The sequence below is a fragment of the Leucoraja erinacea genome, chromosome 18, assembly GCF_028641065.1.
Source record: "Leucoraja erinacea ecotype New England chromosome 18, Leri_hhj_1, whole genome shotgun sequence".
NCBI lineage: Eukaryota > Metazoa > Chordata > Chondrichthyes > Rajiformes > Rajidae > Leucoraja > Leucoraja erinaceus.
This window is the reverse complement of record NC_073394.1, coordinates 18,525,298-18,546,979: the sequence shown is the minus strand read 5'-3', so window position 1 is coordinate 18,546,979 and position 21,682 is coordinate 18,525,298. Positions and strand designations below refer to the sequence as shown.

The window sequence follows — 21,682 nt, the reverse complement described above, 5'->3', positions numbered from 1 at the left end:
CTTGTCCTGCTGTCCCTTTATATAGCCACCCCCATCCCATAACTCAGACCTCTTGGTTGAGCCCACTGTGATATTCCGACTGTACTTATACTCGCCACCACTCACCTTTAACTTAACTTATGTCTGAAGAAGATTACCAGGCCTAATTCTCCACTAAAGTGGCAGCAGTTGCTTTTAACTCTTCATAAACATTCCAAAGTTAACTTTTTTCAGAGAAAATGCTTTCAGTGATTCACTTGAAAATGTCCCCACCCACGAGGTCCACAGACAAATATTTATACTTTGCTACAAATTCTCTGGGACCCATTGGTCCATGTTCACAATGCACATTGCTCAGAAATTAAAATAATTTGGATGTGAAGGGTATCTTGAGCAATGGCAAATGTGAACTGCTGGATTGTCATTGCAAACATCCATTTGGTCCACACAGGTATATCAAGAAAAGACGGTCGGCATTCTTGTACTGGTTGGAAACATGTAACTGCAAGCCTGTAACAATGTGACTGACTCTGAACATTTCTCTGAAATTGGCCAACATGCCATTCATAACCTCATCATTGCAACAAAAAAATCCATCATTGAGCTAGACAACAAATTCTGAGCAAAATTGCTCCCAACCCATATCTGATAAATGTGGTTAATTCATAACAGACCTGGCTACTCAAAACTGGCTATTCACAGGCACTACGGACGATCAGCAGCGGAGACAATGCACACCATTGTGAGCTGGTAACCTCATGCCCAGAATATCCCTCATTACAATTGCAATCAAGCCTGGGGATCAAACCTGGTACAATGGGTGTAGAATAGCATGCTTGCAGTTGTACCATGTGGCTATCTGGCAAAGCAGGATAATGGAGAGTGTAATTCCACAAGCAACAGTTCAGATCACAATTTCACTACACTGCCCCTTCGAGTTGAGAATGACAGTGGACAACTAAATATCGAAAGGGAGAAAGAGATTTCAATATGGTTGGGCCTAGTGTGCGTGTTTTAAGGACAAAACTGAGGCATTCTCAAGATCCATCTTCCTTTGTGCGCTATATACTCCAGTGTTTTTCTTATGATTTTAGTTTTAACATTTTAACACTGTCAAAGGGTGCCAAGATTTCAAAAGATTTCAAAGGCAATCTCTCTCACTTTGTCTCCAACAGGTTATGATGAATCCTGGAGCTGAGTAACCCTGGCAAGACATCAGAGTAGATTACAGGTAAGTGCTGCATGTAGAATTCTGGTAATTACTTTTGGCTGGCTACTCTCTATTAAAAAATACTTCTTCTTGTTAATCTTGTTAAATGATCTTGTATTAAAACTCAGTTAATTTGAAACTCATATGAGGACAAAAGTCAGACATTGGTGAGGTGACGGAAGACTGAGGGTTGGCTAATGTTGTGCCTCTATTTGAGAAGGGCTACAAAGAAAACCCAGGGAATTATACCTGGCAGACCGGGCAGCATGATGGCATAGCGGTAGAGTTGCTGCCATGCAGCACTTGCAGCACCAGAGACCCGGGTTCAATCCCGACTACGGGTGTTGTCTGTACGGAGTTTGTACATCCTCCCCGTGATCGTGTGGGTTTTCTCCGAAATTTTTGGTTTCCTCCCACACTTCAAAGACGTACAGGTTTGTAGGTTAATTGTCTTGGTATAAATGTAAATTGTCCCTAGTGTGTGTAAGATAGTGTTAATGTGTGGGGATCGCTGGTTGGTGCGGACTTGGTGGGCTGGAGGGCCTGTTTCCACGCTGTATCTCTAAACTAAACTAAAACTAAATTATAGACCAGAAAGCCTGACATCTGTGGTAGGAAAGTTGCTGGAGAGAATTCTGAAGGATAAGATATATTAACATTTGGATTGATCAGGGATAGTCGGGATATGAGAGATTGTGTCTCACAAATTTGATTGAATTTTTGATATAAATAATCCAGGTGACTGACGAGGGCAGGGCCATATGTAGATGTGGACTTCAGCAAGGCCTTTGATAAGGTTTCATTGTCTATATGGACTTCAGCAAGGCCTTAGATAAGGTTCCACCTGGCAGGCTGCTCTGAAAGGTTAGATTGCATGAGATCCAAGGAGACTAGTTAACTGGATGCAGATATAGAGTGGTGGAGGTGGGGTGGAGGGTTGTATTTTGGAGTGGTGTTCGTGAACAAGCAGTATGCCTCAGGGATTGGTGCTGGGCCCATTGCTGTTATCAAAATGTTTAGCAATGATTGCGACGAGAATGTACAAGGCGTGAATAGTAAGTTTGTAAATTACGCCAAAGTAGGTGGTATTGCAGACAGTGAAAATGGTTAACAAAAATGACAGCATAATCTTGATCAACTGAGCAAGGGAGCTGGGGAATGCCTAATGGAGTTTAATGCAGATAAGCATGAGGTGTTGCATTTTGGGAAGTCAAACCAAGGTAGGATCTTCACAGTGAACGGTAGTGTACTGGGCAATGTTGTGGAGCAGTGTAAAAGTACACGGTTCCCTGAAAGTGGCGTCACAGGTAAATAGTGTGGTAAAAGTGGCTTTAGGCATATTGGCTTTCATTAGTCAAGGAATTAAGTATAGAAGTCAGGACATTATGTTACAGCTGTACAAGGCATAGGTGAGGCCACAGTTGGAGTATTGTGTTAAGTTTTGGTCACCCTACTACAGGAAATATGTCATTAAGCTGGAAAGAGCGCAGAGAAGATTTATAAGGATGTTGCCAAGATTCGAGGGCCTGAGCTATAGGAAAAGGTTAGACAGCTGGGACTCAATTCCTTGGAGGTCAGGAGACTTCTGGGTGATCTTATAGGGGTGTATAAAATAATCAGGGAAATATTCAGCGTGAATGCACAGTGTCTTTTTTCCAGGGTAGGTGTATCAAGAACAATAGGGCATAGGTTTAAGGTGAGAGGGGAAAGACGGTAACTTGAGGTGCAACTTTTTCATGCAGAGGGTGATGGATATATGGAACGAGCTTTGAAAGAAAGTAGTTGAGGTAGGTACAATAAAATATTTAAAAGACATTTGGATTTGTGCATGGATAGCAGAGGTTGCAAGGGATATAGGCCAAATGCAGGTAAGTGGGACTAGTTCCTGTGCCTGTTTGCATGCTTTATGACCCCCTCCCCACCATGCCATTTCCATTCAGTTTATGGATAGCTTTTGAGATTTTTGCTAAAGAGAAGGGTATTAGCCATGATAAGTCTAATAAACACCAGTGCCGATTGTATACGTACACAATGACATACTTTACCTTGATCTGTTACAGAGTCACAAGTTAGGTTACATTCTTCTGCACGACTGACATGTCGGAACTTTAGCACCTGGATTCCACTATCTTGTAAATTATGCATTGAGGTCTCAGTTAAAAAGGAAATTGATACATAAAGAAAGAGTCCAAGAGGGGTCCACATTTTTCAGAAAATTCCTTATGGCCTGAACTGCTGTATTAGGTGATCACAGGTAGATTGATACAATGTTTGTTTCTTGTCGAACCTGAAACAGTAAAGATAAAATAATATGGTTACAAAATTATTTTTGATACAGTATTGCATACCAACAAACCTAGAGTTTCACAAGCTTATCTCCATTCGGGCCTTGAATCAGGTTTCAAAATAGAATTCCAGAGCTGTTACTAGGCATTGGAAAATGCTTGGCAACAAAGCTTGAAGGTAATGAAATAAAATAAACCTATCACCCGAAAAAAAGGGTCTAGCCCCTTTTCAAAAAACAAATTAAAAAAATAACCAAAATTCTTCATCAGTCTGAAGAAGGGTCTCAACCCGAAACGTCACCCATTCATTCTCTCCAGAGATGCTGCCTGTCCCTCTGAGTTACTCCAGGATTTTGTGTCTACCTTCTAAAAAAATAACCAGTGGATACACAAAAATTGTATAGCAATAAGAGCTGACTCATGTCAATCTCATATTTCGCTTGGGCAGCTTACATACAGCCCAGCGGTATGAATGTTAATTTCTCTCACTTCAGCCCCAGCATACCCTCTCTCTATCCCTTCCCTTCCCTACCCAAGTCACACTAACTTCTCGTTTTCACCCAACAGCTAACAATGGCCTGTATCCTTTATCATCGTTACTTTTTTGCATATATTTTATTAATTGTTCTTTATCTCTCTATATCATTGTCTATATCTCTCGTTTCCCTTATCCCTAACCTGTAGAAGGGTCTCGACCCGAAACGTCATCCACTCCTTCTCTCCAAAGATGCCGCTTGTCCCCTGCTGAGGTACTCCAGCTTTTTGAGTCTATGTCAAACACAATCATTCAAGGAATATGGAGTTAGGTCAGAAAGGTGTTGAGAAGGAATTTTAGTTTGGTTTAGAGATAAAGCAAGGAAACAGGCCCTTCGGCCCATGAGTCCGCGCCGGCCAGTGATCCCCGCACACTAGCGCCATCCTATATGCACTAGGGACAATTTACAATTATACCAAGCCAATTAACCGACAAACATGTACGTTTTTTGGAGTGTGGGAGGAAACCAGATATCCTGGAGAAACCTTACACAGATCAGGGGAAGAACATATAAACTCCATACAGTTAAACACCCATCGTCAGGATCGAACCCGGGTCTCTGGCACTGTAAGGCAGTAACTTTACCGAGAAATTTCTGTTGAAACTTTACTTCAAGTAAATTTCAAGTTGCAATGTATGTTGATGTTTGCAGCAACACCTACATCCTTTAAATGAAGTAGAAACTGAACAATGAAAGTGCTCATTTGTGACCCATTTCCAATTCATGTGCTTTTATTTTCCTTGCATTGGTGAAAAGGTATTCGCCAATTTCAAATTATGCTCTTATTCTGCCCTGCAAAATTGAGTGTATTTCAATTTTTTAAAGAATAAATATTATCCCCCTTTAAAACACTGGTGAAGGCCTGATATCAAGGCTGACACAGCAGCTGCACTAAGAATGTCCATTAATACAATAGAATTTTGCTGCATCTTACACCAATAATCTCACATCAGTTTCCAGTCTTGGCAACATTGATGAAGAGAAGTAAGAAAGCTTAATGCTTCCGTCAAGAGTGTTTTATTGTCATATGTCCCGGACGGGACAATGAAATTCTTACTTGCTACAGCACAACAGAATATGTGAATATGTAAACATTGTATATAACGGGGGAAATAGTAAAAGTTCAATAAATAACAAATATAGTGCAAATAACAAATAATAATATAGTCTTTTGCAGTTCAGAGCTCATAGCTTATTCGTTGTGTTTAATATCCAGATGGCTGTGGGGAAGAAGATGTTCCTGAACCTGGACGTTACAGTCTTCAGGCTCCTGTACCTTTTTCTTGATGGCAGTGGTGAGATAAGCGTGTGGCCAGGATGGTGTGGGTCCTTGATGATTTTGGCTGCCTTTTTGAAGCAGCGACTATGATAGATCCCTTCGACGGTGGGGAGGTTAAAGTCGGTGATGGTCTGGGCAGTGGTCACAACTTTTTGCAGTTTTTTGTGCTCCTGGACGTTCAAGTAGCCGAACCAGTCCACGATGCAACCAGTCAGAATGCTCTCTACCGTGCACCTGTAGAAGTTTAGGAGAATCCTCTTCGACATGCCGAATCTCCGTAATCTTCTCAGGAAGCAAAATTATATCAACAAGTGAATCACTTCATTGTCCATCATTTGCCAAAGGACGTAATATAAAGTAAGTGTCTATTCCTACAAGGAAATTGTGTGGAAAGAATGGGGAGGTGGTGGTGGAGGATGAATGATGGCGACGGGAGAAAATAAGAACAATGCTAAACTGTTTCTGAAGCGTTGTGCACAAGATAATATTTGACTTTGCTATTTTTAACTTAAAGATAAATATACCATTGGACATATACATCAGAGTACTTTAATTCAGTTTGGCAGAGTTTATGTTAAATTTTCCAACTGTGTATGACTCAAGAGTGCCCTCGGCAGGAAAGCACCAGTTTCCATTACAGCCTTTGCTTATGTGCCATGTTAAATAAAGTCAAAATTTCTCTCTATTAAACATCCTGTTTCATAGGAAACAACTCCCACCATTACTGTTTGGGTTATTTTTGTTTACTCCATCTTATGGATGAAAACATGTTTTTTCCCAAACAAGATGATGCAGACATCTTATAAGAGAATAAGTAATTTGTCAGGTTTCTAGTTCATATCTGGTACTGAATGAGCAGAAATTTCAGGAGAACTGTAGCCACTTTCTCCAGTCACCTTTCACAGCCAGTTCTGGTAGAACTGTAGAGTTCCAATCTGATTGGAAGATTACTTAGCCCTTTACCTACAGCTTGCTCTAGTTACCATTTCACACATGTTGTACTATTCTGCAGCTTCACTCAGCCGCCACCTCTGGTATTCCAAGTGCTGCTTCTCGCATGCACTCCACGCTCATCATTAAAAGAGGATTGGTTTCCTGGCTTGTTAGTAATGGTAATGTGAGGGATAGGTTGGGCCATGGATTTCTTGTATGTTTGCACTTTAACGTAATATTTATATTTAGGGCGGCATGGTGGTGCAGCGGTAGATTCAGATTCAGATTCATGGTGGTGCAGCGGTAGAGTTGCTGCCTTACAGCGCCAGAGACCCAGGTTCGAACCCGACTACTGGTGTTGTCTGTATAGAGTTTGTAAGTTCTCCCCGTGACCTGTGTGGGTTTTATACGGGTGCTTTGGTTTCCTCCCACACTCCAAAGGCGTACAGGTTTGTAGGCTAATTGGCATGGTAAGAAAAATTGTAAATTGTCTCTTGTGTGTGTGTAGGACAGTGTCAGTGTGCGGGGATCGCTGGTCGCCGTGGACTCGGTGGCCCAAAGGGATTGTTTCCATGCTGTATCTCCAAACTAAACTAAAGTGGTTACACCATTGATCTGAAAGCCCTTAATCTCTTTTTTAGTTAATGGTCTGGTTCAGTTCTCCTTTAACTATCTGCTTCATGGCTATACTCTGGAAAAATAATTCTGGTTTTCCTTTTATAATTGTCAACAATCATTTCTCATCCTGTATCATATTTTTAGTCTCCCTTTTCCCTTTCTGTAATCAGCATGTATTGCCTTTGTGTATCAGCTCGACATCTGCCATTTTGCTTCATTCTACTCTCAATCTCTGTTTATCTGGAAAGTTCAGGATTTAACGGCTGCACCCATCTCTCTCATGAGTATATTCTGCGATTTACCCAAATCAACTTATCTTGATAGGCTTTCCATTGTTCAATTATAGGTTCTCCTGCCAATCTTTCATTCCAATTCATCCAAGCCAGTATCGAAAATTTCCTGGCAAATGTAGTCCTTTATGTACTTTGCATGAGTGGATGGATACAATGTATAAATTAAACTTATCTCTTAATTCTAAACAAATTGATTCTGTCCTTTACTAATCCAAGGCCTTCTCTGCCTCCATCACTGCAACACTCTACTTAATCCAAACTACACCTCTCCTTTCATCATTCTCTATTTTACTTGAACATGTTGTATCCAGGCATAATTAGTCCCCAGTCTTTTTGATTTAAGCTGAGTCTTCTTTATTGGCATAACGCAGGGCTAATTGGACCCAAAACTCTCCAACCTTGTGCTTTGATGTTCAGGCACTGTAAATCTATTTTGGATTTACTGATGAAAGTTCAGTGATCTGAAAATGTTAACTCTGTACCTCTTTCCACATTTGTTGCCTGATCTAAGCATTTTCAACTTTATCCATTGTTTCATTTAGGCCTTGTGGTACTTTTTCTCAGTCAGATCTCATCCCTACCCACACTAATTCTTGGTCCAGTACCATCTGTGCCCATCGTTTCTGCACTCTTTTCTCCTTTTCATTGCTCCATGCTGGTTCCCTACCAATTTAAAGTAAACCCTCCAGAGCGTTAAAGTAACCCTTCCAACACTGCACTTCCTCACTTCTATACCCCAACCTGTACATTCCTTGCTCCATGGTCTTATCTTGAATACTGCTCTCCTTCAAAGTATTTACCACCATCAGTCCCTAATGTGAAGTGCTGGTTTGCGTATGGCATTCATATTGAAGATTCATTCTCCATGCTCATGTTACCATGAACTCACTTTGGTACATACATTTTCAGGAAACTCTCAGGCTCCCTAATGCTTGGCAGTGACTTCAGTTCCTCAAACTGATTTAAATCCTGGGCTTGAGCTCAATCGGTTGTAGGCACGTCCAACATACCCCACCTGGATGCACACCCATTTATCCCACTATCTCCTCTCCCCCCACCACCTCAATAACCAGGACAGAGTGGAGAAGGATACGTCCCTATTATGAATTTTCTAAGAAAACTAAAGCGATATTTCAAAAAACAGCTCGTATTAAGCAATGAATTATAAAATTACACTCTGCACAAAATAACACAACATCTGTTTAAGGCATAGAGGCATTTTATTAGCAAGAATGGTGAATCTTTGGAATTTTCTACACGAGGGTATCAAGTTTCAGTCATTAAGTTCATTCAAAATGGAATTTGATAAATTTCTAGATATTAAGGGAATTTAGGAATAGTGCAGAAAAATGGTATTGAGGTATATGATCAATCTTGATGAATAACAAAGCAGGCTTAAAGGTTCCAGAGCAGACTTGCTCCTGTTCCTAATTCTTATATTTGACAGAATGATTCTATAGATATAATTGCCAATATTTTTTTTTAATATTTTGTGGATGGCACTGCTAAAGGACTTAATTAAGAAATTACACAGATAAATAAATAGGTGGCCGTGTGCTTACGCTCCAAACACACAAAATGTCTGATCCGAGAAAGGGTTGCAGCATTTTTCTTTAGCAGGTGGAAGAAAAGCAGCATTCTGGCTCTGGGCCATCTAATGTTCCCCAGCTGAAAGCTAGATAAGCTTATTGATGTAAGCGGTGCACTTGTTCACTCTGTTGCAAAACTCCAGGTGAATAAGAACTGAACATCGTGCCATTAGTTTTTATTTAAAGTATTGATATTTTCAGCCATCAAGATAGAGACAGGGGAACGGTAATTTGATACAAAAAGATGCGTTGGTGGTCTGAAACCCAGCAAATACAGGCAAGGTGATAAAAACTATGCAAAAAATTGTTGAGAAGGGTCTTTAAATTATTTAAAGTTTAAAAAAAGGGACTATCTATTCACTACAGGCAGCTGGGATTCCAACTTGCCTTCCCTGATGGACTCCATAGCTGCAGTTTTTTTTGTCTTCCTCACTTTCATTTCTGAAGTTGAAATTTCTAATCAAGTGCTTCCAAACCATATTTCGTTTTCTACTGTTATTGTCAAAGCCTTCAGAATATTTTTTGTTCCATTTCCTGCATTTCTACTTTCACCCTTTCTCTTCCACCCAAGGTCATCTCCCAGGTCTGCCTTGTACATACGTTCCACCTCACCAGTTTCCACATTCAACAGATGCCATAACCACCCTAATGCTACCCTAAAAACCACCCTAATCAAATACACCCCCTCCCCTCCATTCTGCCGTTACTATTCTGAAAGAGTCATTGCTCCTTCAATACTCTGAGTACCTGTACCGTTATCTCTCTCCTAAAATTAGCTTCTAATCCAAGCAGAATAGGTGCAACACCTGTCTACTATCGTCTTTCCCACCATCTAAAATCCCAAATATTCCTTTCGGACGAACAATTTCCTTCAAATTTTATTTTCTCTACCTGCTTCTCATGAAGTTTCCTCTGCTCGTTCCACATTCCCATCACCTTCCAAGAGAAAAAGTTGTGCACATTCATCCTATCCCACTCACGATCCCATGCACCTCTATAAGATCACCCCTCATCCTCCTGTATTCTTAGAAATAAAGTCCTAACCTGCCCTACCTCTCCCTAAAACTCAGGCCCTCAAGTCCTGGCAACGTCCTCACAAATCGTCTTTGCACTATTTCCAGCTAAATGGCATCTTTCCTGTAGCAGGTTACAAAAACTGAACACACTACTCCAAATGCGGCCTCACCAACATCTTGAACAATTGTAGCATAAAATCCCAGCTTCGATGTAGAAACAAGGAACTGCAGGTGCTGGTTTACAAAAGAAGTCACAAAGTGCTGGAGTAACTCAATGGGTCAGGCAGCATGTTGTTCAAGAAGGAACTGCAGATGCTGGAAGATCGAAGGTAGACAAAATTGCTGGAGAAACTCAGCGGGTGCAGCAGCATCTATGGAGCGAAGGAAATAGGCGACGTTTCGGGCCGAAACCCTTCTTCAGACTGACGTCAGGCAGCATTCCTGGAGAACATCCTATATCATCCTATATAAACTAGGGGGCGCTGGAGGAGGGAGATTACAACTCTGCCGGCAGTCTGTTCGTTTTTTCATCCTTTATGTTATTTTTAACGTTTGTTTAAAGTTTGTTTTAATGTTCTTCTGTTTGTTTTATGTGGGGGGAGGGGGAAACTTTTTTTTTTCAAGTCCTTACCTTCCCGGAAAGGTGATCAAGTTTCGGATCACATTCTCTGGGGTCTGCGGCCTACCATCGCTGGAGCTGGGAGCCGCCTCGGACTGTCGTGAGCCCCACCGCGGGGCGCGGACTTAACATCGGAGCGGTTCCCCTGCCTGGGATCGCTCCCACAGCGGCCTGCGGACTTACCATCAAGGGCTCACAGTCTCGGGAGAGGCTAGTCGGGAGCTCCAACGCCGCAGAAGGTTCGTCTCGCCCCGACGAGAGGTTCGATCGCCCGGCACGGGTGGGGAGCTGACATCCCCCCGATGCGGGAGCTGAACGCCTCGACGCGGAGGGCCCGAACGCCGCCGGCTACAGGACTCAAGACCATCCCGTCAACGGGGGCTCGAGGCCCCCGACCAAGGAAGAACAACAAAAAAAGGACTTGAAACTTTATTTTCGCCTTCCATCACAGTGAGGAATGTGTAGGAGTCACTGTGATAGATGTTTATGGCAAAATGTTTTTTTTTGAGTCTGTTGCTTTTTAAATTGTATGACTGACCTGGCCAGTAAATTTCACTACACCAATTGATGTATGTGACAATAAATGAGTTTACAAACTTATATCGGCCTGTAGAAGAGTCTCGACCCAAAATGTTATCTCTCCATGTTCACCAGGGATGCTGCCTGACCCGCTGAGTTACTCCAGCATGTTGTGTTTATTTTTAATCCCAACCTCTACGCTCAATACCCTGACTGATGAAGGCCAATGTACCAAAAGCCTTTTTGATCACTCTTTCTACCCGTGACGCCATTTTCAAATAACTGTGTATCTGCACTCCTAGTTTCCTCTGCACTGTAACACTCCCCAGGGCCTTGCAGTTCACTCAGAAGGTCCTGCCCTTGTTTGACTTCCCAAAATGCAACATCTCACAATTATTTGCATTAAACTCCATTAACTATTCCTCAGTCCACTTGCCCAACTGCTCAAGATCCTACCAGAGCTGCCAAAGGAGGTAGTTGAGGCAGGTACTAAAATAGCATTTAAAAGGTACATGGATAGGAAAGGGCTAGGTACATGGATAGGAAAGGTTCAGTGGGATATGGGCTAAACGCACAGGCATTTGAGAGCAAGGAGATGGTGGTGCCAGGGCTCTTGAAGAGCATTAAGGTGGATAAATCCCTGGAACCTGAAGGGTTTTATCCCAGGTCATTGAGAGAGGCAAGGGAGGAGATTGCAGGAGCCTTTGCAAAGATCTTCGCATCTTCTCTAGCTACAGGCCAGTTTCAGGAGGACTGGAGAGTAGATAATTTTGTCCCTCTATTTAAGAGTAGAGAGAATCCTGTGAATTATAGGCTGGTGAGCCTCACGTCAGTGGTAGAGAAGCTATGGGAGAGGATTCTTTGGGATAGGATTTACTCCCATTTGTAAAAGAATGGGTTAGTTAGGGACAGTCAGCGTAGCCTTGCTAACCTGGTCGAGTTCTTTGAGGAGGTGATGAAGATGATCAGTGACGGTAGGGTGGTGGATGATGTCTATGTAGATTTTAATAAGGCATTGGTAAAGTCCCCATGGTAGACTGATACAGAAGATTAAAATGCATGGGATTAATAGCGACTTAGTCATATGGAGTCAGAACGGGTTTACTAATAGAAGACAAAGGGTTGTGGTGGAAGGACAATATTTAGGCTGGAGACCTGCAAGGATCTGTGGTGGGGCTGCTGCTGTGATATATATATAAATGACTAGGATGTAAATATAGATGGGTTGGTTTGTAAGTTTGCAGATGACCGTTTTACTGATGCTGCTCTGGACCGACACTTAATTAAGAAAACTCCTAATATTTACCCACTGTCTCACCAATCCCACACCTTTCCCCTCAAATCAGCTCGGACCTCAACCTCCTAAATTTTCAATTGTTCCCGAAAAGAAGAGGACCTCTATTCCACTGAACACACCCAGCTTAACTGAGCCTCAATATCTACAGTCCAGGCTCCAACCAACCACCATCAATCAGCCCCAAACAGCTCTCCAATCACTGCTCCCCTTTTGCTACTGATCACCCAAGCCCAGCCTGTACGTTCCATCACATGCAGCAGAAGGGAGGACAGAAAACATGGAACGGTTATCCAGTGATGCCTGAGGCAATTGGATTTTTCTGCAGGTTACATTTCCCTAGCCCACTGTGCAATGACCAAACAGCGTGTCTTTTATAGCACACAGTTTTTCCATTGAGACCCAGAGAGTTATAATCTACCCAGAGACATTGTCAAAGGAAAGACCAATTTCTGATAGGATTTTCTGTTTGATTCCAACTGAAGCAGCATTTTAAAACTGCTGTTAAAAATCAGACTATATAAAATGGCTGCAATTTTAGTCAGCATTTTACTTAACAATAGCTTCTGAGATGGCAAGTAATTTACCAGCATAATAAGCAAAATATTTATGTCAGAATAAGAAATAAGATTGCTATTTGCATTACCACTGCAGTAAAAGGATTCAAGTATTATCATTGTTCCCATTTTATATGGTTTGCTGCAGTGAACAAAGCTTTTCTACTCAGCACGTCAATGAAAATTTCAAAAGGGTGTCCTGACCCAGGCCATGCTAAAAATATGTAGATTCTAATATATTGTGATACTCCTGTTAGAATGTTAAAACATTCTTATTAAATATTTTTATATGTAAATGCAGCCATATGTCTTATTTTCTCTCACTTCCTAATTTGAGATAAGGCAGCAGTCTGGTGTGGTGGGTGGGGTAGAGTTCTACATGGCTTTAGACTGCAAGATGAACACAGAATAATAACAAGCTGGAAGATTTATCACAACAAATTGTAAGTCAGTTTTCCATTCTCTTGCTGATTGCAGATACAGGTACCGACAACCCTCAGAAATAAATTGAATTTCTGATTTTAAAACCTCATATTTGATATTATTTACTTCCAAATTGTGTACATTATTAAAGATATAATTTTTTTGATTGCTGAGTATTCCATTTATGAATTATCATAATAATGCCATCGACTCTTTGGGGATATGTCTTTGGTTAACAAAGATGTTTTTTTCTCTAACAAATAGTGTATAATGTTGTAGAGGAATACATTGTATCAAATGCTGAGAATGAAAAATAAACCTGGTCAAAACATGTTTGGAAATTTTGCTGAAGAATAATGTTTCCTGGGTACAAATCCCTTTCACAAATTAAGGAATAGCTTAGAGAAATTAACCAAAAACAAAACATAACAACCATAAGAATTAATCAGGTTTTTAAACTTTGATCATACAAGGCCTCTAAACCAAAACATGGAAATGAGTAGTGGCTGTTAAATGGTAACTTGCATCTTTCACCTTAACTTATTTCTACAAATTTTAAGTGGAGAATTCCCAGACAAAAGAACTCAAATGACAGCAACAGATGTCGACCAATTGGCCTCTCAAACCTGATCGGCCATTCAATACAATCATCGTCAACTCAATCTTGACCCTAGTCACTCCCAAGGCCCTTTTCGTCCTTTAAATATCTGCCAATCTCTGCCTTCAATATGTTCAAATGACTGTCCCCATAACATCCTGTGGAGGAGAATTCCAAAGAGTCACAAAGCAAAATGTTTTGTTATTTCCATCTGAAATGAGCTACTCCTTATTCGGAACTATTTCCTCAAAGATAATAACCGAGTTGAGTTTAGTTTTTTGTCACGTGTACAGGCACAGTGAAAAGTTTTTTTGCGTGCTAACCAACCAGCAGAAAGACAATGCATGATTACACAGAATCAACTGGGTCAATGGGCCGAAGAATGTCAGATTGAGTTTAATTAAGATAAATGCAAGGTGTTGTATTTTGGTAGGTCAAACCAGGACAGAACTTGCACGGTATGTGGTAGGGCCCTGGAAAGTTCCACAAAGTTGACATGTAGACAGTTGGTGAAGGCAGGGTTTGGACTGCTTGTCTTTATTGGTCAGGGTGAGTACATGTTACAGCTGGACAAGACAATGGTAAGGCCACATTTGGAGTACGGTGTACGGTTCTGCTAGTTCTACCATAGGAGGATGTTACTAAACTGCAAAATGTGCAAAAAAAAATTTACGTTGATGTTACCAAGTCTGGAGGGCTCGAGTTTAGAAATACAGATTAGTTTAGAGATACAGGATGGAAACAGGCCGTTTGGTTTACAGATCGAAGAGTTGCGAATTGTAAAGCTTGAGGAGGAAATGTAAATTAAAGGAGAGGGGACGAGAGAAATAGGTGTGAGTACGACAGCAGGGGAGAAACATATTTATTAAAGAAAATGTTTACTAAAGTTGAAAAACACAAATTATATTTTTATAAATCTAATGAATTTGCTTGATCATCTTATCCTGTTATTATCTCCTTTATCTGTGGATTACAGGATTTTCCTAATGACTGCTGTTAGGCTATAGGTTTCCACTTTCTGTCTCATTTTTTTTAGTATTACAATTGCTATTTACCAATTCTGTGGGACGTCTGGTATTTTAGTTGGTTACAGTCAACATCTACCATATCTCTAGCCATTTCCTTTAAGACCCTTAGATGTAAATCCACAGATCCAAGGGTTTGTAAGCATTTTAATCCATTAGGTTGCCTTTTCCATATATTTCTATTTGTTTAAAAGTTCCTCCAACCCTAGAGTCCTTTGAGTCTTCTGAAATGAAGATTGATCCAAAATAATTATTTAGTATCTCTGCCACTACTCTATTTTCCATTATTAAACCCCCAGTGTCATCCTTTGAGGAATATCATAAGCTATTCTGTGCCATTTTCAATTTCTTCCTGTCTGCTTTATTTTATTTGCAAGTTCACTCTCTCTCTCTATACTTTTTTCACTCATCCTTTCCAGGCTTCTAGAAAAAAAGATCCTAATCATCTAGCCAACCATTAATCTTCTCAACACTGTACAATAAAACTCTGATATAGCCATGCACTATTGAAATAAATTCCCACTGTTCCCGATTTGGCTCACCTGAGCCCTGGTTCCCATTCAATGCAGCATGCACTGTGAATTATATTTTACACAATATCTATTTACACCATATAACATCTAATAAAGTGAATTAAAAGTATGCAAGGATTTTGAGTAAAATCTAGTAGTCCTGAAAATCTAATGGTCTGACACCAAATGGTGCCAGATCATGTGACTTATTTTTTTGTCTTTTCTTTCAATTTGAATCCCTCTTTACCTTACTTAGCTGGACATAGATGGTGCTTTCTTCTCATTGAGCATTCTTTCGCACCAGAATATACCTTTACTAAGATTTTAAAAATACCTCCACTTACCCTTTAATCCAGAGTAGAACTTCACTTTAGCCAATTTCATCTTCATACCATTGGATTGTGAAAGTGCTGACTTTTGCCCTGACCAGTTGCTATTTCCACCCAAACTAATTTTCCTTTTTTAGCTTCTCACTACAGCAGGTATTTTATCCTTTGTTATCAAAGCTCCCCACCATCTTTTGCTTGCTGCCTAACCTTCTGGAATGACAAATAACCCTGAATTCTAAGTTTCCGCCCTTGGTCACTTTTCAACCATGACTCTACAATAGTTAATCAGACCATACCCATGTATTTCTATTTGTACTGTCAACTCATCAATCTTGCCATGATTACTGTGCACATTAAGATAAGAAAATTAAGAACTCTATCATTTTTCATTATCCTACCTATTTGCTAGCTTGTATGCACTTCCCCTTCCCGAAACACACTGCTGAATCATTACCTTGTCTTTGCTCTGCATTATGGCCTTCCTAGTTGAATTTCTAAATATCCTTCCACCTGAACCTCCATCTTCTATTCCCACCTTGGCTCTGTCTTTTCCAACTCTATCCTTAGAGTCCCATCCTCTGCTAAGTTAGCCTAAGCGCTTGCTACCAAGAATGACACATTTTAAAATAATAAGCAAACAACTGCATACAAATTACCAATAGCAAAGTTCAAGTGCTTTAAAGATTAGGCAATGTTTAGTCATTTCAAAATGGGCTGTTTCTGACTCAGTTTCTTCCAAAGAGCTAAATTTTCAACAATGGACATTTCAAGGGTACATTCGTTAAAAATACAAAACTATTCATTAATTTGTTTTGAGTGATGGACAAACCTGTGTATGAATTTACATGCAGAAAGAACGGGGTTCCAGACAGTGGTTCTACTGGAGGGAAGATCACAGGCAATAAAATCAATGTTTAAAGCTGCAGTATTAATTGTCTGTGCAGACATTTTAAATCAGAACAGAACAGTAATATAGATCTGCAGGTTACAAACGCAGACTCTGTAAGCAGTAAATAACTCTATTGGTGTCCTCCAGATTTTAGCTAATCAGTGACCAATATCTTATCTCCAGGGTCTTGATAACTAAAGAGGCCTCACATTCCATTAACCAATGCAGTTTTGCACAGAGTCCAGAAAAAAATATACCAGAATGGTTTTGAATTTACAGTAACCTACCAAAATAAGATATGGAGTATCATAGTTGTACCCTTACAAATAACTAATTCTGTGCACATTTAGATTTCTTTTAAGTATCCCAAATTATACTCTCAGATTGAGACAGGCTGAATTTCATCCAGCTTCTTCAGCAATGAGACGAATAAAAAGTTGATTTCACATACACAACTGTTCGTGTATATTGTACTGAATTGCACATCAATCCTGGTGACATTGGCGGAGGTCATAGCACTGCAGGTTAGTGATGCAGCTACTGAAGAAACTGCATACCTTACAAAGACTGCACACTGCTCAAGAGGATAGTTTCCGAGAAGAGGATAGAAATTGAACATTCTGTTCAGCCAAATATAATTACATTTTAAAGCCTATGTGGTTTTTTTTTTAAATGATCTCCAACTCTTGTAACTGTATCTTTTTTTTTAAACTGATAAGATCTTTACAGCATAGTAAATAATTTTGTGAGCAATTGCTTTCACACTAGATATCGCAATGCCTCAAGTGAAAATGTCAATTTGGTACTAATTTAAAAGACACTCTTGGTTGTTGAATCACAGTCCACCAGGAATTGAATTCAATTCAAATATCATCTCAACAGGTTAGATTAATTATTCTTTCAGGTTACTTTCTTTCCAGGCCTGAATTAGAAAATGCATTAGAAATAATACATGTTAAATATTCCCATGAAACTGCTTTGCTAAATTTCTACTGTACCACATCCCTATATATCAGAGTGCAAACTGTGAGCACCAGAACTTATGCCTATCCTCGCCCAAGTCCATGTCCAGCAGAGATCATTTAATCAGCACCAGCAACAGGAGCCCTCCCAACACTTGGAACACTGCTGTTAAGAAGCTGAGATCACATTATGCAGTACAGTCCATGTTTCCATGCCGTCCTGTATGCAAGTCAGTTGGTGCATTTTCTTAGCGAGGCACCAGATTGGCTGCAAGTTCAATTTTAGTCTTCCATATTTTGTTTTAAATCTATCAGCAATCTAAGCAAAAGAAACATTTGAAAAGCATATTCAGTCAATGCCACGAAGGCTACATTGGAAATGCCGAATGAGAACAAGGTCTGATTTGACTATAACTCTCTCACACATTATTTGGCCTGTTTTTCCAGTCAACGTCATGCATTGTTTTTGAACGCTATCGCAATTTATCCAGAAATACTTGTACCCAAAAAACTATATCCAATGGATCAGTAAATTCGAGGGATTGGTAGGCAAAATGGAGGACAAATTTCCCATCATATTCCACATGTATACTAATAGCGCCTGGCTTCACCCTTCTCATTCCATTGCCAATGATACATTGAAGTTTTACTACACTTCCACCTCAACAACATTATTCATCATCAGTGACTTTTCCAAACATCTCCTGGAACCATCTTCTGCACCACAGTGCAGAAACTCAAGTTCACCCAAAATTAATCCCCCGTCTCGCACTAACTCTCATATTATCCATTCTTTACACATTACATTAACTCTCCGCCCACAGGCATTTCAAATTCTCATCAATGTGCTCAAATTTCTCCTGGGGTTTCCACTCTGTGGCTTCAAGGATCTATGCTCCAAGCTATAAAATGTCCTCAAAATTATATACTTTGTGAATAAATATATATGTGATTTATTGGTAACGTGTCTTACAAGATTTATATTCATCACTGTGGAATGTTTTGCACATTAGTGCTACTATGCAAAGGTAACATCTTGTTTTCTTGCTGCTATTGCTACTTGCCAGAGCTGTACTTCAAGGTTAATCTTACTGGGAAAGTTGTAATTAAGTGTAGTGTTACTGTGGAGCAGGTAGGCAGGGTATCCTGATTCACTGAAGGCACATGTGACAAGCAAAACCCAGCAATTTTAGTTATTTATCTTCTTGCTCAAGCTCATTTGCACCCTGATGTGTAGAACATTTCTCACCAATATTGTTGTATGGAATACTGATACAGAAGATTGGCATGTCCCTTCTCCAAAACAAGATAAATAGAAGCAACAAGTTCATAAGATCATGTGATTAAAGAGCAGAATGAGGCCATTCGGCTAATCAAATCTACTCCGCCGTTCAATCATGGCTGATCTATCTCTCCCTTCTAACCCCACTCTCCTGCCTTCTCCCCATAATCTCTGACAACCGTACTAATCAAGAATTTATCTATCTCGGCCTTAAATATATCCACTGACGGCCTCCACAGCCTTCACAGCCTTCAGCGGCAAATAATTCCACAGATTCACCACCCTCTGACTAAAGAAATTTCTCCTCGTCTCCTTCCTAAAGCATTAAATGGGTTCACACAAAATTTAGTTCAAGTTTATTGATTAAAGTCTGGCAGCACATCTTCTGAGCAACCGCTCAACTTCAAATAACCCTGGCCAAGAAAAAGCAAGGATGTAGCATTTAAAAACTTTCTACGAATCACACCTGAGCTGTTTAATGAGCTGAAGGAAACTGTGGGTCCCCTGCTGGAAAAAAAAGATCTATATTCATAGAAAGCTTTTAAATGCAGACAAATCCTCCTCTTGCAGCACATTCATCAGGTTATCATACTGTTCAAGCATCAATCTTCTTTGCAAGAAGGGCTTCACCCACTGACACCTCTTCTTCTGCTTCCTCTTCACCCTTGAACTTTCCCTTCTGCCTTTCTTGAAAGGCTGATGAAGCAAAAGGGCTGCTGCTCACAACAGTAGATGTACTTTTAGTAACATCCACCTAACTTGTTCCTTCCCTGTTCTCATGGTTCAGAATGATTTAAAAAATTTTATTGTAAGAAAAAAAACTTTTCTCTGCTAAAAGAACTCTGCAACTATGATTGAGCATGCCCAATGCTTATTTTAATATTAACCTTTTTTTCCCACCCAGTTTTATTCCACCAGGGATTCTTGCCTTCCACTACCTGCAACCTCCGCTAACCACCTTTAATTATCATCGCAACCGGTTTCGACTAAATAATTACCGATTTTTAAAACGGCAACCTATTATTAGTCGAGGCCGGTTTCGAATTTTGGGTGGGGCGCAAGGTCTCCAGAGGTTTTCGTTCAGGTTTCCTAAGTGGGACAGGGGCTTTAAGTAACATCCACCTAACTTGTTCCTTACCTGCTCTCATGGTTCATATCTTTCGGCTCCTCTCACTTTCTTCAAGTTAAAGGGTCAGCAACGGGCACTCGCATGGACTTCGGCCATGCCTCTCTTACGTTGGTAATATTGGAACAAAAGAACCCTGGCTCCTTTCCCCAAATCTCAACAGAAAATTGGAAGAATGTCATCTAAACAAAATTAGTTTAATCATCCAGAAAGCATTAGTCGGGCACTTTAGCAACTTCCCATGAGTTAAACAACCTCAGGAATCTCCCTCTCACGGAACTCGTATTCAACAGTCTTCTACCCAGGAAGCATCAGACAGGCCAAACAGGAATTCTTGTCAAACCTCAAACAATTCACCAGGCAAATCTCAAGATAATCTTCCTTAGCAAATTCCACACCAGATTTGGAAAGGACAGAGTTCTGAAAATAAGTAATTTGCATGGGAGGTTTAGGGAAAGATATAGATTCTCCCTCTGACAAAATACTTAGAACATGACCATCTTGTCAACTTTAGTTAACTAACCTAAACCACCACCACCCTTCCTCCCTTCCCCCCTTCCCCCAGCACCCCCATTCTCTTCCCTGTGCCCCAGCTGGATGTACACATATTTCTGCCCTTCCCCTACCTTTCCCTTTCCACGTATATTCCATCTTCTGGCTTCACAAATCGCACTTTTTCCATAATCGCACACCTTTTGTTTTTTCATCTCTGACTTTTCTCCTGCCTATCAAAAATCCCATTTATCTGTACTACCTACAAGTTGCCAGGCTTTGTACTGTCATTCCTCTTTTCCAGCTTTCTACCCCACCACAATCAGTCGGAAGAAGAGTCCTGATCTGAAACGTTACCTATCCATGTTCTCCGGAGATGCTGCCTGATCAGCTGAGTTACTTCAGCACTTTGTAACTTTTTTTGTAAACCAGTTCCTTATTTCACCATATTGTCAATACCAGTCCAGATACTGGCACCTCCCAGATTACATCATCATCCGAGCAATGAGTACAAAGATGTCATGTGACCTGGGCCACACTCAGGAACCAACAACTGCCAGACTGCTGTGACACCTCCCTCAACTTGCCTCCAAAACAGTAACTGCAATGCCTCTGTGGAATAATAAATACACCAGGACTCCAAACCAGGTAAAGAAAGTTATGTGCACTACAAAACCCTTCCCACAACTAGAGCTAGTTTATGGGACGTAGCAAATAGTTCCAACCAAAATCTGGTGCTCCCGAACAACAGGAACTATACGTTTTGCACAGTCAAAGCGAAGTGCTGGAGTAACTCAGTGGGGTCCGGCAGCATTGCTGCAAGACATGGATAGGTGACATTCTGGGTCAGGGCACTTCTTCAGATTGATTGTCGTTGGGTGTGGGGTGGATTAAGAATACTGGAAAAGAGGTGCGGGCAGGACAGTGCTAGGAAAGTTAACTTTCCCCACATCTTTCCCAGCATTCACCCCCCACCCCCCCACCTACAATCAGTAAATAGAAGGGTCTCAACCGGAAACTTTGCCTTCTACAGATACTGCCTGACCTACTGCAATATTCCATCACTGTGTTTAGCTCAAGATTGCAGCATCGGCAGTTCCTTGCATGTACATTTTCTGTAATGCCTGGTCAGCTTCAAAATCCACTACAATTGCTACTCAGAATAAATATCCAAAAGATTACTAAGAACAGAAAATTCTGAAAATACCACAGGTCAGGCAGCAACTGTGTGAAAGTGGTAGAATTAATGTTTTAAGTCCTAAAACCTAAACAGTAACTGCCTTCTCTTTCATCTGCAGATACTGCCTGACCTGTTGT

The 21,682-nt window shown here is 40.6% G+C and overlaps 1 protein-coding gene and 1 long non-coding RNA gene across 14 annotated transcripts in view; one reads left to right on the top strand and one right to left on the bottom strand.

Moving 5' to 3' along the window:
* Nucleotides 1–6,490, top strand: part of LOC129705716 (uncharacterized) — an 89,890-nt gene extending 83,400 nt beyond the window's left edge. For all 9 annotated transcript variants that reach the window (XR_008724950.1, XR_008724952.1, XR_008724949.1 and 6 more), the window contains 2 exons: nucleotides 1,155–1,210; nucleotides 5,227–6,490. This is a non-coding gene — a long non-coding RNA (uncharacterized LOC129705716). The remainder of the gene's footprint in view (nucleotides 1–1,154; nucleotides 1,211–5,226) is intronic.
* The window catches only part of LOC129705714 (uncharacterized protein C11orf24 homolog), a 35,599-nt gene that overhangs the window by 2,804 nt on the left and 11,113 nt on the right, over nucleotides 1–21,682 (bottom strand). For 2 of the 5 annotated variants that reach the window (XM_055649458.1, XM_055649461.1), the window contains one exon: nucleotides 3,235–3,476. In XM_055649458.1, coding sequence (XP_055505433.1) covers nucleotides 3,235–3,394 — 160 coding nt within the window. In that variant the 5' untranslated portion in view covers nucleotides 3,395–3,476. Of the gene's footprint in view, nucleotides 1–3,234; nucleotides 3,477–4,152; nucleotides 4,243–19,885; nucleotides 20,165–21,682 lie in introns of those variants that run through there. The other 3 variants (XM_055649462.1, XM_055649459.1, XM_055649460.1) reach the window with 3 other exon arrangements.